This window comes from Plasmodium knowlesi, assembly GCF_000006355.2.
Source record: "Plasmodium knowlesi strain H genome assembly, chromosome: 4".
Lineage (NCBI taxonomy): Eukaryota > Apicomplexa > Aconoidasida > Haemosporida > Plasmodiidae > Plasmodium > Plasmodium knowlesi.
This window is the reverse complement of record NC_011905.2, coordinates 310,679-324,671: the sequence shown is the minus strand read 5'-3', so window position 1 is coordinate 324,671 and position 13,993 is coordinate 310,679. Positions and strand designations below refer to the sequence as shown.

At 38.6% G+C, this 13,993-nt stretch overlaps 1 protein-coding gene across 1 annotated transcript in view; it reads left to right on the top strand.

The window, feature by feature from the left end:
• Positions 1-4,870: 4,870 nt before the first annotated feature.
• The window catches only part of PKNH_0407200 (SICAvar, type I), a gene marked incomplete at both ends in the record, with an annotated part of 28,018 nt that continues 18,895 nt past the window's right edge, over positions 4,871-13,993 (top strand). The window contains 4 exons of the mRNA XM_039113858.1: positions 4,871-5,008; positions 5,151-6,000; positions 10,131-10,225; positions 10,417-11,317. Of these exons, the coding sequence (XP_038969470.1) occupies positions 4,871-5,008; positions 5,151-6,000; positions 10,131-10,225; positions 10,417-11,317 (1,984 nt within the window). The remainder of the gene's footprint in view (positions 5,009-5,150; positions 6,001-10,130; positions 10,226-10,416; positions 11,318-13,993) is intronic.

Here is a 13,993-nt window from a genome sequence, read left to right as displayed (position 1 = left end):
TATTTAAATAAATGGAATAATGGAAGAGTATGTTCTAATAGAATAACATTACTCTTAATTCCTTACGATAATTTAGGGAACACATCACTTGAAAAGACGGGCGAAAATTATGAAGTGTGGAACACTATATAAAAAAAATTCGAATGGAACATTTTCCGATAAAAAGAACAACACAGACCATCCAACGGTCTCGAACATTTTCCAATAAACGATGATGATAGAAATATATGTGCAATTCCTTTATAGAGGACACACAAACCTTTTAATTGCGAATACCGAATTCCACATCCCTATGCCCATACAAACACTTCACATTCATACGCCCATACGAACATTTTTCATTCATATATACATACAAACATTTTTCATTGTGATACTCATGCAACATAATTCTAACGACCGGGAACCAACCTTATTCATAACCCGTAACCAACTTTTACACTTAACCCGGAACCAACTTTTACCCTTAACCCGTATCCTACTTTACCCTAAATCCTGAACCTACCTTATTTTTAACCCGGAACGAACTTTACTTTTAACCCGGAACCTACATTATTCTTAACCCGGAACCAACCTTATTTTTAACCCGGAAACAACCATACTTTTAACCCGTAACCAACTTTACTTTTAACCCGTAACCAACTTTACTTTTAACCCGTAACCAACTTTTACTTTTAAGCCGGAAACAACTTTTACTTTTAAGGCGGAACCCACTTTACCCTTAACCTGGAACCCATCTTACACTTAACCTGGAACCCATCTTACACTTAACCCGGAACCCACTTTTATCCTTAACACGGAACCCACTTTTATCCTTATCCCGGCACCCACATTAACCTTAACCCGGAACCCACTTTTACCTTTAACCCGGAACCCACTTTTACCTTTAACCCGGAACCCACTTTTACCTTTAACCCGGAATCCACTTTTACCCTTAACCCGGAACCTACTTTTACCTTTAACCCGGAACCAACTTTTACCCTTAACCGGAACTCACTTGTACCCTTAAGTCGGAACCCACTTTTATCCTTAAACCGGAACCCACTTTTATCCTTAACCCGGAACCCACTTTTACCTTTAACCCGGAACCCACTTTTACCTTTAACCCGGAACCCACTTTTACCTTTAACCCGGAATCCACTTTTACCCTTAACCCGGAACCTACTTTTACCTTTAACCCGGAACCAACTTTTACCCTTAACCGGAACTCACTTGTACCCTTAAGTCGGAACCCACTTTTATCCTTAAACCGGAACCCACTTTTATCCTTAACCCGGAACCCACTTTTACCTTTAACGCGGAACCCACTTTTACCTTTAACCCGGAACCAACTTCAAATTCAACCGTCAACCTACGTCAACCTTAAACCTAAAAAAACGTACTACGTAAACCTTTTGCCCATACGCGAGATCCTATAACCTGAACCCGGAAAACTAAACTATGAACCCTAAACAATAAATCCTAAAACATGAACCCTAAAACATAAAACGCCTGAACCCTAAACCCTGAAACCCTAAACCCTGAACCCTAAAACATAAAACGCCTGAACCCTAAACCCTGAAACCCTAAACCCTGAACCCTAAACCCTGAACCCTAAACCCTAAACCCTGAAAGGGCGAACTAACAACAGCACCCCCGAACCCTGAAGAGTAAACCTACAACATCGCCCCCGAATCCTGAGGCTTGAACGAACAACATCACCTCCGAACTTTGAACCATTAAACTTAAAGCGTGAGGAATTCCTTCTAGGGGCAGTTTTTACCTTTACTTATATTTCATAAGTGCGATAATTACATATTTAGGATATATTTCTATTATATATATGAAAGGAAGTTGATAGCGGAAAGTTAAAAAGAAGGGGGGGGGAGACATGTTAGGAACCATTTATATAGAACAAATGAATTTTATACAACAGAACATATGTGAATAAATAACGGAAACATAATACAACCGAATGTTGTATATATATATATATATATATATATATATATTTCTTTCCTTTTCTTTTCTTCTTTACTCTTGAACCCTCTTTTTCTCCTTCCCCCTAAACCTTCCTTCTCCTTCCCATCCTAAACCTTCTTTCCTTCCCCCTAAACCTTCTTCCCCTCCAATTTTTAAAACCTTCTCTTTTCCTTCCCTTCTCCTCTATGAAAGAAATAAGAAAAAAAAAAAAAAAGAGGAACCTCTCACCTTCCCTTCCCTCTCCCCTTAAGGAGGTAAGTAGCAGGCCCTATCTTATTGTTGTTAAAAAAAAAGAAGGAACAGAAGCTTCTTCCCTTCCCTCTGAACAGAAGTTTCCCCTTCCCTCCCTAAAACAAAAATTTTCAACATCCTTCTCCCAGAAGGAAGCTAAAATACCAGGCCATATTATTGTTCTATTAACCTAGGAAAGAATCTTCCTTTCACCTTCCTTACCTTTAAACAAAACATTCCTCCCCTCCCTAAAACAAAAATTTTCAACTTCTTCTTCCCTCCCTAAAACAAAAATTTTCAACTTCTTCTTCCCTCCCTAAAACAAAAATTTTCAACATCCATCCCTCTCCCCCAAGGAAGCTAAAATAACAGGTCATATTGTTGTTGTTCTGATAACCGAGGAAAAAGAAAACCTTCTTTTTCTTCTTACATTCCTTCCCTTAAAACAAACATTCCTTCCTTCCCTTCATCAAGCAATACGTTCCCTTCTTATATTATTATTATTGTTGTTCTTTCTTTTTTTTGTTTTTTTTTTTTTTTATTTGGCAATGAAAAAAAAAGAATAAAAGGGGGGGTAGTATAGGAACGGAATAAGAAAAGAATAAAGGGGGTAGTAGGAACGGAATAAGAAAAGAATAAAGGGGGTAGTAGGAACGGAATAAGAAAAGAATAAAGGGGGTAGTAGGAACGGAATAGAAAAGAAAAGAACGAAGTAGAGGAGGAAGGAACGAAATAGAACAGAAAGGAAAGGAACGAAATAGAACACGGAAGAACGAAATAGAACACGGAAGAACGAAATAGAGAAGGAAAGAAAAGAAGAAAAGAAGAAAGGAACGAAATAGAACAGAAAAGAAGAAAGGAACCAATATAGAAGAAAAGAAGAAAAGAAGAAAGGAACGAAATAGAAAAGAAAAGAAGAAAGGAACGGAACGGAATAAAGAAAAGGAAAGAAAGGAACGGAACGGAATAGAGAAGAAAGGAACGGAACGGAATAGAGAAGAAAGGAACGGAACGGAATAGAAAAGGAAAGAAAGGAACGGAATAGGAAAGAAGAAGAAAGGAACGAAATAGAAAAGAAAGGAAAGGAACGAAATAGAAAAGAAGAAAGGAACGGAACGGAATAAAGAAAAGGAAAGAAAGGAACGGAACGGAATAGAGAAGAAAGGAACGGAACGGAATAGAGAAGAAAGGAACGGAACGGAATAGAAAAGGAAAGAAAGGAACGGAATAGGAAAGAAGAAGAAAGGAACGAAATAGAAAAGAAAGGAAAGGAACGAAATAGAAAAGAAAATAAAGGAACGAAATAGAAAAGAAGAAAGGAACGAAATAGAAAAGAAAATAAAGGAACGAAATAGAAAAGAAAATAAAGGAACGAAATAAAGAAAAGAAAAGAAAGAAACGAAATAGAGGAGGAACGAAATAAAGAAAAGAAGAAAGGAACGGAATAAAGAAAAGAAGAAAGGAACGGAACGAAATAAAGAAAAGAAAAGAAAGGAACGGAATAAAGAAAAGAAGAAAAGAAGAAAAGAAGAAAAGAAGAAAAGAAGAAAAGAAGAAAAGAAGAAAAGAAGAAAAGAAGAAAAGAAGAAAAAAAGAAAAGAAGAAGAAAGGAACGGAATAGAGAAGAAAAGAAGAAAAAGAAAAGAAAAGAAAGAAGGAAAAAAGAAAAGAAAAAAAAAAAAAAGAAAAGAAGAAAAAAAAAAGGAAAAAAAGAGAAGAAGAAGAAAAAAAGAAGAAAAAAAGAAGGACGGTTAAACGTGGAAGGAAAAAGAAGATATTTAGAGTGAGTTTGGGCGAGCCGGTAACAGGAAGTAACCGGTAACAGGAAGTAACCGGTAACAGGAAGTAACCGGTAACAGGAAGTAAGCGGTAACAGGAAGTAAGCGGTAACAGGAAGTAAGCGGTAACAGGAAGTAACCGGTGACAGGAAGTAACCGGTAACAGGAAGTAACCGGTAACAGGAAGTAACCGGTAACAGGAAGTAACCGGTAACAGGAAGTAACCGGTAACGAGGTAAACGGGTAAACCGGTAACAGGAAGTAACCGGTAACAGGAAGTAACCGGTAACAGGAAGTAACCGGTAACAGGAAGTAACAGATAACGAGGTAACCGGTAAACGGGTAACCTATAACCTGTAACTGAAGAAAAAAGAAAAAAGAAAAAGGATAGTAGTAGTAGTAGTTTGAAGGAGTAGTTTCCAAAAGAAGTAGTTTGAAGGAGTAGTTTCCAAGGAGTAGTTTCCAAGGAGTAGTTTCAAAAGGAGTAGTTTGAAGGAGTAGTTTCAGAAGAAGTAGTTTGAAGAAGTAGTTTGTAGGAGTAGTTTCAAAAGAAATACTTTCCAAAAGAAGTAGTTTGAAAAGAAGTAGTTTCAAAAGGAGTAGTTCCAAGAAGTAATTGCGTAAGAGTAGTTTACAAAGAAGAACAGAAAAGGAAAAGAAAGAAAATATATATATATATATATGTATGTATGTGTCGAATTGAAAGGATATATATAGAGGAATATTTTGTAGCAAAAAAAAAAAAAAAAAAAAAAGTGTGGAGTGGTGGAGGAGGAAAATATGTATATATATACATAGTTTCTTTTTAAATTGTATATATAATATATATATATAATATATATATTATATATATAATATATAGTACATAGTTTTTCTGTTGTTGACGAAGACATACAACAATGGCGCGAGCAGGGGCACCAGGAGCAGGGGCAACATCAGTACCCAGTGGTGGGTTGTTGGAAGAATGGATGAATGTAATATTAAAGGAAGCGCAGAGTGGTAGCACGGGTACTCCACTAACGGCGGACACTGCTGTAGTAAGTCGGACACGTATATGTATACATATATATATAGTACGTACATATACATGTATACATATATGTATATATATGTACATATACGTATGTGTACATACATATATATGTGTATGTATGTTGCCTGCTTTTTTTTTTCTCTCAGGACTACTTAAAGCAGAAATTAATGGGAACATGGAAGGAATTGGAAGATTGGCTCACGCATGAGGGATCAAATGAGATGGGAACACTCTGCGAAGATGCCGCGGCTTCCGCGAGGGCGGGATCCTCCGAGGAGCACTATAGGAAAAATTTATGTAAAGGAATCGCGGAAATAAAATATTTCATGAATGGAATAGGGACAAGGAGAACCATCGGAATTAATGGTAAAGGAACTGACAAAGATGATGACCCCGTTATTACGACCTTGGACGATGCTCAAGCTTATCCACGTTGTATTGTTGGATCAGTTGCTCTGAATGAACTATACGGGGATCACTGTAAGTTGAATGAAGTCATAGGACACGTATCGGACAAAATGGAGATGCAGTTACGGACACACGCGAAGGCTGCCACGAACTTCGATAAATGTGCGGGCATTACTCGTAGGGATATAATGTTCGGTAGAACACTTCTCCATGATGAAATCAAGAGATGGGCAGGGGATCAAAGAAAGGAGGGAGAGAACGGGAAGGGGAACTGGCGGGTAGCATATGTGTGGAAGCTGCGGGGAAATGTCTGTAAGGAGCAGAAGAAAGGGGACCTGACGAAATTGCAGCAGCAGAGAAAAGAGAATGCAGCAGTTACGACGAACTTCCTGAAACTGGACAACAGGGAAACCGCAGGAAGTAGTGGCGGGGCGACCCTAGCAGAAGTATTATCCGACGGGAACTACAAATTAGACACGAATACATTAGCAGATGCACTTAATAATGTAATAAAGGATGGAAAAGTGGAAACTGCAAATGTGGCCAAGGTAATGGAAAAGTTAGAGGAGGCAACCCAGAAAAATATAGGTAAGTAATAATTTAATAATTTAATACATTATTAATGTATTAATGTATTAATATATTAATGTATTAATATATTACATTATTAATATAATACATCATTAATGCATTATTAGTGTATTAATGTATTAATATATTAATAATGTATTAATGTATGAATGTATTAATGTATTAATGTATTACATTATTAATGTATTAATATAGTACATTATTAATATATTAATATAATTCATCATTAATATATTAATGTATTAATGTATTACATCATTAATGTGTTAATATATTAATATATTAATGTATTAATATATTACATTATTAATATATTACATCATTAATATATTAATGTATTAATGTATTAATATATTAATGTATTAATGTATTACTGTATGAATGTATTAATGCATTAATGTATTAATGTATTAATGTATTCTATTACTCATGTATGTGTGTAAGTAAAGGAAAGGGAATTGGAAAGGGAAAAGGAGAGGGGAAGGAATAAGAAAAGAAGAAGGAGAAGGGAAAGGAATAGAAGGAAGGAATAGAAGGAAAAGGAGGGGGGAGGAAGAAGAATAAGGAGAAGGAAAAGAATGAGCAGGGAAGGAATGAAGGAAGGAAAGAAAGGGAGGAAGAGAATAAAAGGGAAGGGGGACAACATAATCTCCTCCTAGTGGACGGTAAAGTGTAGTTAGGCAAAATAATCTCTTTTTAAGGTAAGGATTAAGGAAGGGACAAAATAATCTCATCTTAGAGGAAGGTAAGGAAAGAAAAAGGGGGACAAAATAATCTCTTCTTAGAGGAAAGGTAAGGAGTAGTAAAGGACAAAATAATCTCTTCTTAGAGGGGAAGGTAAGGAAAAAGTAAAAAGGGTCAGAATAATTTCTTCTTAAGTAAAAAGAAGGGAGTAAAATAATCTCTTCTGAAGGAAAGAGAAGAGGGGACAAAAGAATCTCTTCTTAGAGGGGAAGGTAAGGAGTAGTAAGGGACAAAATAATCCCTTCTCAAAGGAAGGATAAGAAAATTAAGGAAGGGACAAAATAATCTCTTCTTAAAAAAAAGTAAGGAGTAGTAGGCAAAATAATCTCTTCTTAGAGAACGGTAAAGAGTAGGAGGGCAAAATAATCTCTTCTTAGAAGGAGGTAAAGAGAAGGAGTAGTAGAGCAAAATAATATCTTCTTAGAGAACGGTAAGGAGTAGTGAGGACAAAATAATCCCTTCTCAAAGGAAGGATAAGAAAATTAAGGAAGGGACAAAATAATCTCTTCTTAAGGGAGGGGAGAAAGAAAATTTAAAGGGGGGGGGAGGACAAAATATTCTCTTCTTACAGGAAGGTAAGGAGTAGTAGGGTCAAAATAATCTCTTTTTAGAGAACGGTAAGGAATATAGAGGGGGACAAAATAATTTCCTACTAAGGAAAAGTAAGGAGTAGTAGAGCAAAATAATCTCTTCTTAGAGAACAGTAAAGAGTAGTAGGGAAAAATAATTTCCTCTTAAGGGAAAGGTAAAGAGTAGTGAGGCAAAATAATCTCTTCTTAGAGGGGAAGGGAAGGAGTAGTGAGGCAAAATAATCACTTCTCAGAGGAAGGAAAGAAAAAGTAAGGAGGGACAAAATAATCTCTTCTTAGAGGGGAAGGTAAGGATTAAGGAAGGGGCAAAATAATCTCTTCTTAGAGGGGAAGTTAAGGAATAGTAGGGACAAAATAATTCTTCTTCTTAGAGGGGAAGGTAAAGAGTAGTAAGGGACAAAATAATCTCTTCTTAGAGGTGAAGGTAAGGAGTACTAGGGCAAAATAATTCTTCTTCTTAGAGGGGAAGGTAAGAAGGGTTCAGGGTTTAGGTAATCTCTTCTTAGAGGGAAGTAAGAAGGGTTCAGCGTTTAGGGTTTACGGTTTAGGATTCAGGGTTTAGGTAATCTCCTCTTAGAGGAAGGTCAGAAGGGTTCATGGTTTAGGTAATCTCTTCTTAGAGGAAGGTCAGAAGGGTTCAGGGTTTAGGTAATTTCTTCTTAGAGGGAGGTAAGAAGGGTTTAGGGTTTAGGTAATCTCTTCTTAGAGGGAGTTAAAAAGGAGTAGTGAGGCAAAATAATTTCTTCTTAGAGGGGAAGGTAAGGAGTAGTAAGGGTCAAAATAATCTATTCTTAAGGGAAGGATAAGGAGAAGGAGTAGTGAGGACAAAATAATCTCCTCTTAAAGGGAGGTAAGGAGTAAGGAGTAGTAGGGCAAAATAATTTTCTTCTTAGAGGGGAAGGTAAGGAGTAAGGAAGGGAGCAAAATAATCTCTTCATTGAGAACGGTAAGGAATATAGGAGGGGGGCAAAATAATCTCTTCGTAGAGGGAGGTAAGAGGGGTTTAGGGTTTAGGTAATCTCTTCTTAGAGGGGAAGGTAAGAAGGGTTCAGGGTTTAGGTAATCTCTTCTTAAAGGAAGGTAGAAAGAAGTAATCACTTCTTACGGGAAGGGAGGAAGAGAATAAAAGGGAAGGGGGACAAAATAATCTCCTCCTAGTGGACGGTAAAGTGTAGTTGAGCAAAATAATCCCTTCTTAGAAGGGAAAGTAAGTAGTAGTAGAGCAAAATAATCTCTTCTTAGAGGAAGGTAAGAAGTAGTGAGGCAAAATAATCTCTTCTTAAAAGAAGGAGAGGCAAAATAATCTCCTCTTAAGGGAAGGGAGTAGTGGAACAGAATAATCTCTTTTTAAGTGAAGGTAAAGTGGAAGGAAGGGACTGAATAATCTCTTCTTAGAGGGGAAGGTAAGGAAAAAGTAAAAAGGGGTCAGAATAATCTCCTCTTAAAGGAAGGAGAGGAATATAGAAGGGGCACAAAATAATCTCTTCTTAGAGGACGATAAGGAGTAGTGAGGGAGGCAAAATAATCTCTTCTTAGAGGGGAAGGTAAGGAAAAAAGTAAGAAGGGGCAAAAGAATCTCTTCTTATAGGAAGGGAGAAAATAAAAGGGGGACAAAGTAATCTCCTCTTAAGAAAAAGTAAGGAGTAGTAAGGGACAAAATAATCTCTTCTTAGAGGGGAAGGATAAGGAGTAGTAAGGACAATATAATCTCTTCTTAGAGGGGAAGGTAAGGTAAAGAGTAGTAGGGCAAAATAATCCTTTCTGTTAGAGGACGGTAAGGAGTAGTAAGGGCAAAATAATCTCTTCGTAGAGGGGAAGGTAAGGAGAAAGGAAGGGACAAAATAATCTCTTCTTAAGTGAAGGAGTAGTAAGGGCAAAATAATCTCTTCTTACAGAGGGGAAGGTAAGGAATTTATCTGTTCTTAAAGGAAGAAGAAGGAAGGACAAAATAATCTCTTATTAAGGGAAGGGAGGAAGAAAATAAAAGTGGGGAAGGGGGACAATATAATCTCTTCTTAGAGGAAAGGAGAAAGAAAATAAAAAAGGGGGCGGGACAAAATAATCTCTTCTTAGAGGGGAAGGATAAGGAGTAGTGAGGGACAAAATAATCTCTTCAAAAGAAGGTTTGGGAGGAGATAGAAAATAATCCAAGTTAAAGGAAGAAAAAGAACAGTAGAAGAAAAGGAAAAAAAAAAGAAGAGAAGAAGAAAGGAACGGAATAAAGAAAAGAAGAAAAAGAAGAAAAGAAAAAGAAAAAAGAAAAAAAAAACGAGAAGAAGAAAGAGAAGAAAAAAGAAAAAAGAAAAAAGAAAAAAAAAAAAAGAAGGTAGTAGTAGTCGTAGTTTGAAGGAGTAGTTTCCAGAAGGAGTAGTTTCAAAAGAAGTAGTTTCAAAAGAAGTAGTTTCCAAAGAAGTAGTTTCCAAGGAGTAGTTTCCGGGGGAAGTAGTTTGAAAAGAAGTAGTTCCAAAAAGAAGTAGTTTCAAAAAGAAGTAGTTTCCAAGGAGTAGTAGTTCCCAAAGAAGAAAAGAAAAGAAAAGGAAGAGAAGAAAATATATATATATATATATATATATATATATATATATATATATGTATGTATGTCGAATTGAAAGGATATAGGAATTTTTTTTTCCAAAAAAAAAAAAAAAAAAAAGTGTGTGGGGAGGGGAGGAAAATATGTATATATATATAGTTTTTTTTTTCATATATTATGTATATATTATATATATATATATATATATAATATATATATATAAATTGTTGGACGAAGATATACAACCATGGCAGGAGCAGGAGCAGGGAGTGGGCTGTTAGAAAAATGGCTGCAGCACCATGCCAATGGACTAACGACAGGGAAGGATCTGTCGCAGGCGGCCAAGGAAATTACCGTAAGTGAATAAATATATATATATGCGAACGGACGCATATGTATGTATGTGTACATATATGTGCAAGCATGGATGTATATATATGTAAATATATATATATATATGTATACGTATGTGTATGGACGTATGTATATGCGTATACATATGTATATATGTATATTTTCCATTCTCCATTCTTCCTTCCTCCGTAGGAGAAGTTGAAGAGTGATTTGAACGTAACGTGGGAAGATTTGAGGAGTAGATTGGGGTCACAGGAATCGACTGAAATCGCGGGTCTATGTGGGGGGGCAGGTAAATTGACCGACCGCGGGGGCACGTGGGAGCACAGCATGAAGGAATTCTGCAAGGGGATGGTAGAAGTTCGATATTTCACGAGCGGAGTGAAGAAAGGGAATACAAGATCGAAGGTGGAAGTTGAAGCAGTGCGAGAGCACGAGTGGTATCCGCGTTGCATTGTTGCCGCAGTCACCCTATCCACGATTTATGGTAATCACTGCAAATTGGGTCCAGCAGTGGACTTGGTTAAATCAAGTGTAGAGGGTAAATTAAAAGGGAAACAGGGGCTGAATGATATGTTCGATAAATGTAAAGGACTTACAGACAGGGACATATTGTTCGGTAAATCCATTCTGGGTGATGAAATCAAGAGTTGGGCAGAGGAAGATAGGGGAAGGGCGGCACAGTACGACAAGGATCTGGCGGAATACAATGCGGCGCGGGGGCGGGGGGCGGGGGGTTTGTCCAGTCCTCAAAATAGGGCAAAGGGGAGAGTGGGAGTAGTAATGCAAGATAGGAGGAAATTTTGTAAACCCAAAGAGCAGGGTGGGCAGGAGTTGAATGCAGAAGAGCAGTTAAAGGTGAATACGAAGAGTATGGCATCTTTCTTACTAATAGGGGACAGCGCCAAGGTTGGGAGTAGTGGTTCACCAAATCCATTCGATATTTTAGTGAATGATGAATTAACTTTAAAGAATGAAATCATAGAAGAAACACTTAAAGATATAGTCGCGGGCAGTATTAATGGTCAAGTGGACTCCAGCAAAGTACAGGCAGCAATGCAGAAGTTAGGGAAGGAAGCTGAAAAAACACTAGGTAAGTACTCTACTACTAATGTATTGGTGTATTCCATTATTAATGTATTAATGCATTACATTATTGATGGAAAAGGAAAAGGAAAAGAGAAGGAAAAGGGGAAGGAATAGAAAGAAGGAAAAGGAAAGGAATAAGAAGGAAAAGGAAGGTTTAGGGGAAGGAATGAGAAGGAGGAGGGGGAAGGAATGAGAAGGAGGAGGGGGAAGGAAAGGAAAGGAAAGGAAAGGAAAGGAAAGGAAAGGAAGGAAAATGGAATGAAGGAAAAGGGAATGAAGGAAAATGGAATGAAGGAAAAGGGAATGAAGGAAAAGGGAATGAAGGAAAAAGGAATGAAAGGAAAGGGAATGAAAGGAAAGGGAAGGAAGGAGGAGGGGGAAGGAATGAGAAGGAGAAGGGGAAGGAAAGGAAAGGGGAAAGGAAAGGAAAGGAAAGGAAAGGGAAGGAAGGAGGAGGGGGAAGGAATGAGAAGGGGAAGGAAAGGAAAGGGGAAAGGAAAGGAAAGGAAAGGAAAGGAAAGGAAAGGAAAGGAAAGGAAAGGAAAGGAAAGGAAAGGAAAGGAAAGGAATAGAAGGAAAGAGGAATGAAGGAGGGGGAAGGAATGAGGAGAAGGAATGTGCAGGGAAGGAATGAGGAATAAGGAATGAGGAATAAGGAATGAGGAATAAGGAATGAGGAATAAGGAATGAGGAATAAGGAATGAGGAATAAGGAATGAGGAATAAGAAGAAAAGGAATAGAAAGAGAAGGAAAAGAAAGAGCAGGAAAAGAGAAGAGCAGGAAAAGAAATGAGAAGGAAAGGGATTAAGAAGGAAAAGAAAGGAGAAAGGAGAAAGAATGAAAAGAGGAAGGAAAAGGAATAAAAAGAAAAAGAGAAAGAATTAAGGAAAAGAAAAGAAAAAGAATGACTAAAAGAAAAGACAAAGAATTAACGAAAAGAAAAGAAAAAGAATTAAGGAAAATAAAAGAAAAAAAAGAATAAAATTAAATAAAAAAAAAAAATAAATAAGTAAAAAAGAATAAGAAAAAAATAGAAAATTCAGATTCCGGGTTTAGGTGTAGGGTTCCAGGTTTAGGAGTAGGGTTCCGGGTTTAGAAGTAGGGTTCCGGGTTTAGGAGTAGGGTTCCGGGTTTAGGAGTAGGGTTCCGGGTTTAGGAGTAGGGTTCCGGGTTTAGGAGTAGGGTTCCGGGTTTAGGAATAAAGGTTTTAGGGTGTTGGAATAAGGTTTCAGGATATAGGAGGAAAGTCTTAGGGGTATAAGAAGGAGGTTTTAGGGTATAGGAATAAGGTTTCGGGGGTATAGGAATGAAGGTTTTAAGGGTATTGGAATAAGGTTTCAGGGGTCAGCTTTAGTTACTTTAGGGGGGGGAAAGGAAAAACTCCTCGCAGACAGGGACTATATACAACAACGACCGGATGGTAGAAACCGGATGGTATGAACCGGATGGTGGAGACTGGATGGTGGGAACTGGATGGTGGAGATCGGATGGTGGTAAGCGGATGGTAGAAACCGGATGGTATGAACTGGATGGTATAAGCCGGATGGTATGAAGCGGATAGTATGAACCGGATGGTAGTAACCGGATGGTAGTAACCGGATGGTGGGTACAGGATGGTTGGTACAGGATTGTGGGTACAGGATGGTGGAAACTGCATGGTGGAAACTGGATGGTGGAGACTGGATGGTGGGGATTGGATGGTATGAACCGCATGGTATATACCGGATGGTGGAGACTGGATGGTAGTAACCGGATGGTAGAAACCGGATGGTAGTAAACGGATGGTAGAAACCGGATGGTATGAACCGGATGGTATGAACTGGATTGTGGGAAGTGGATTGTGGGAAGTGGATTGTGGGAACTGGATGGTGGGAACTGGATGGTGGAGACTGGATGGTATGAACTGGATGGTATGAACTGGATGGTATGAACTGGATGGTAGGAATCGGATGGTATGAACTGGATGGTATGAACTGGATGGTATGAACTGGATGGTATGAACTGGATTGTGGAGACTGGATGGTAGTAACCGGATGGTGGAGACTGGATGGTGGAGACTGGATGGTGGAGACTGGATGGTGGAGACTGGATGGTGGAGACTGGATGGTGGAGACTGGATGGTGGAGACTGGATGGTGGAGACTGGATGGTGGAGACTGGATGGTGGAGACTGGATGGTGGAGACTGGATGGTGGAGACTGGATGGTGGAGACTGGATGGTGGAGACTGGATGGTGGAGACTGGATGGTGGAGACTGGATGGTGGAGACTGGATGGTGGAGACTGGATGGTGGGAACCGGATGGTACGAACCGGATGGTGGGAAGTGGATGGTAGAAACCGGATGGTGGGGACTGGATGGTGGAGACTGGATGGTGGAGACTGGATGGTGGAGACTGGATTGTGGATACCGGATGGTTGGAACTGGATGGTCGGAATAGGATGGTATGAACTGGATGGTATGAACTGGATGGTATGAACTGGATGGTATGAACTGGATGGTAGGAATCGGATGGTAGTAACCGGATGGAATGAACCGGGTGGTATGAACCGGGTGGTATGAACCGGATGGTACGAACCGGATGGCAGTAACCGGATGGTATGGGCCGGATAGTATGAACCGGATGGTATGAACCGGATGGTAGGAACTGGATGGTATGAACTTGATGGTATGAACCGGGTG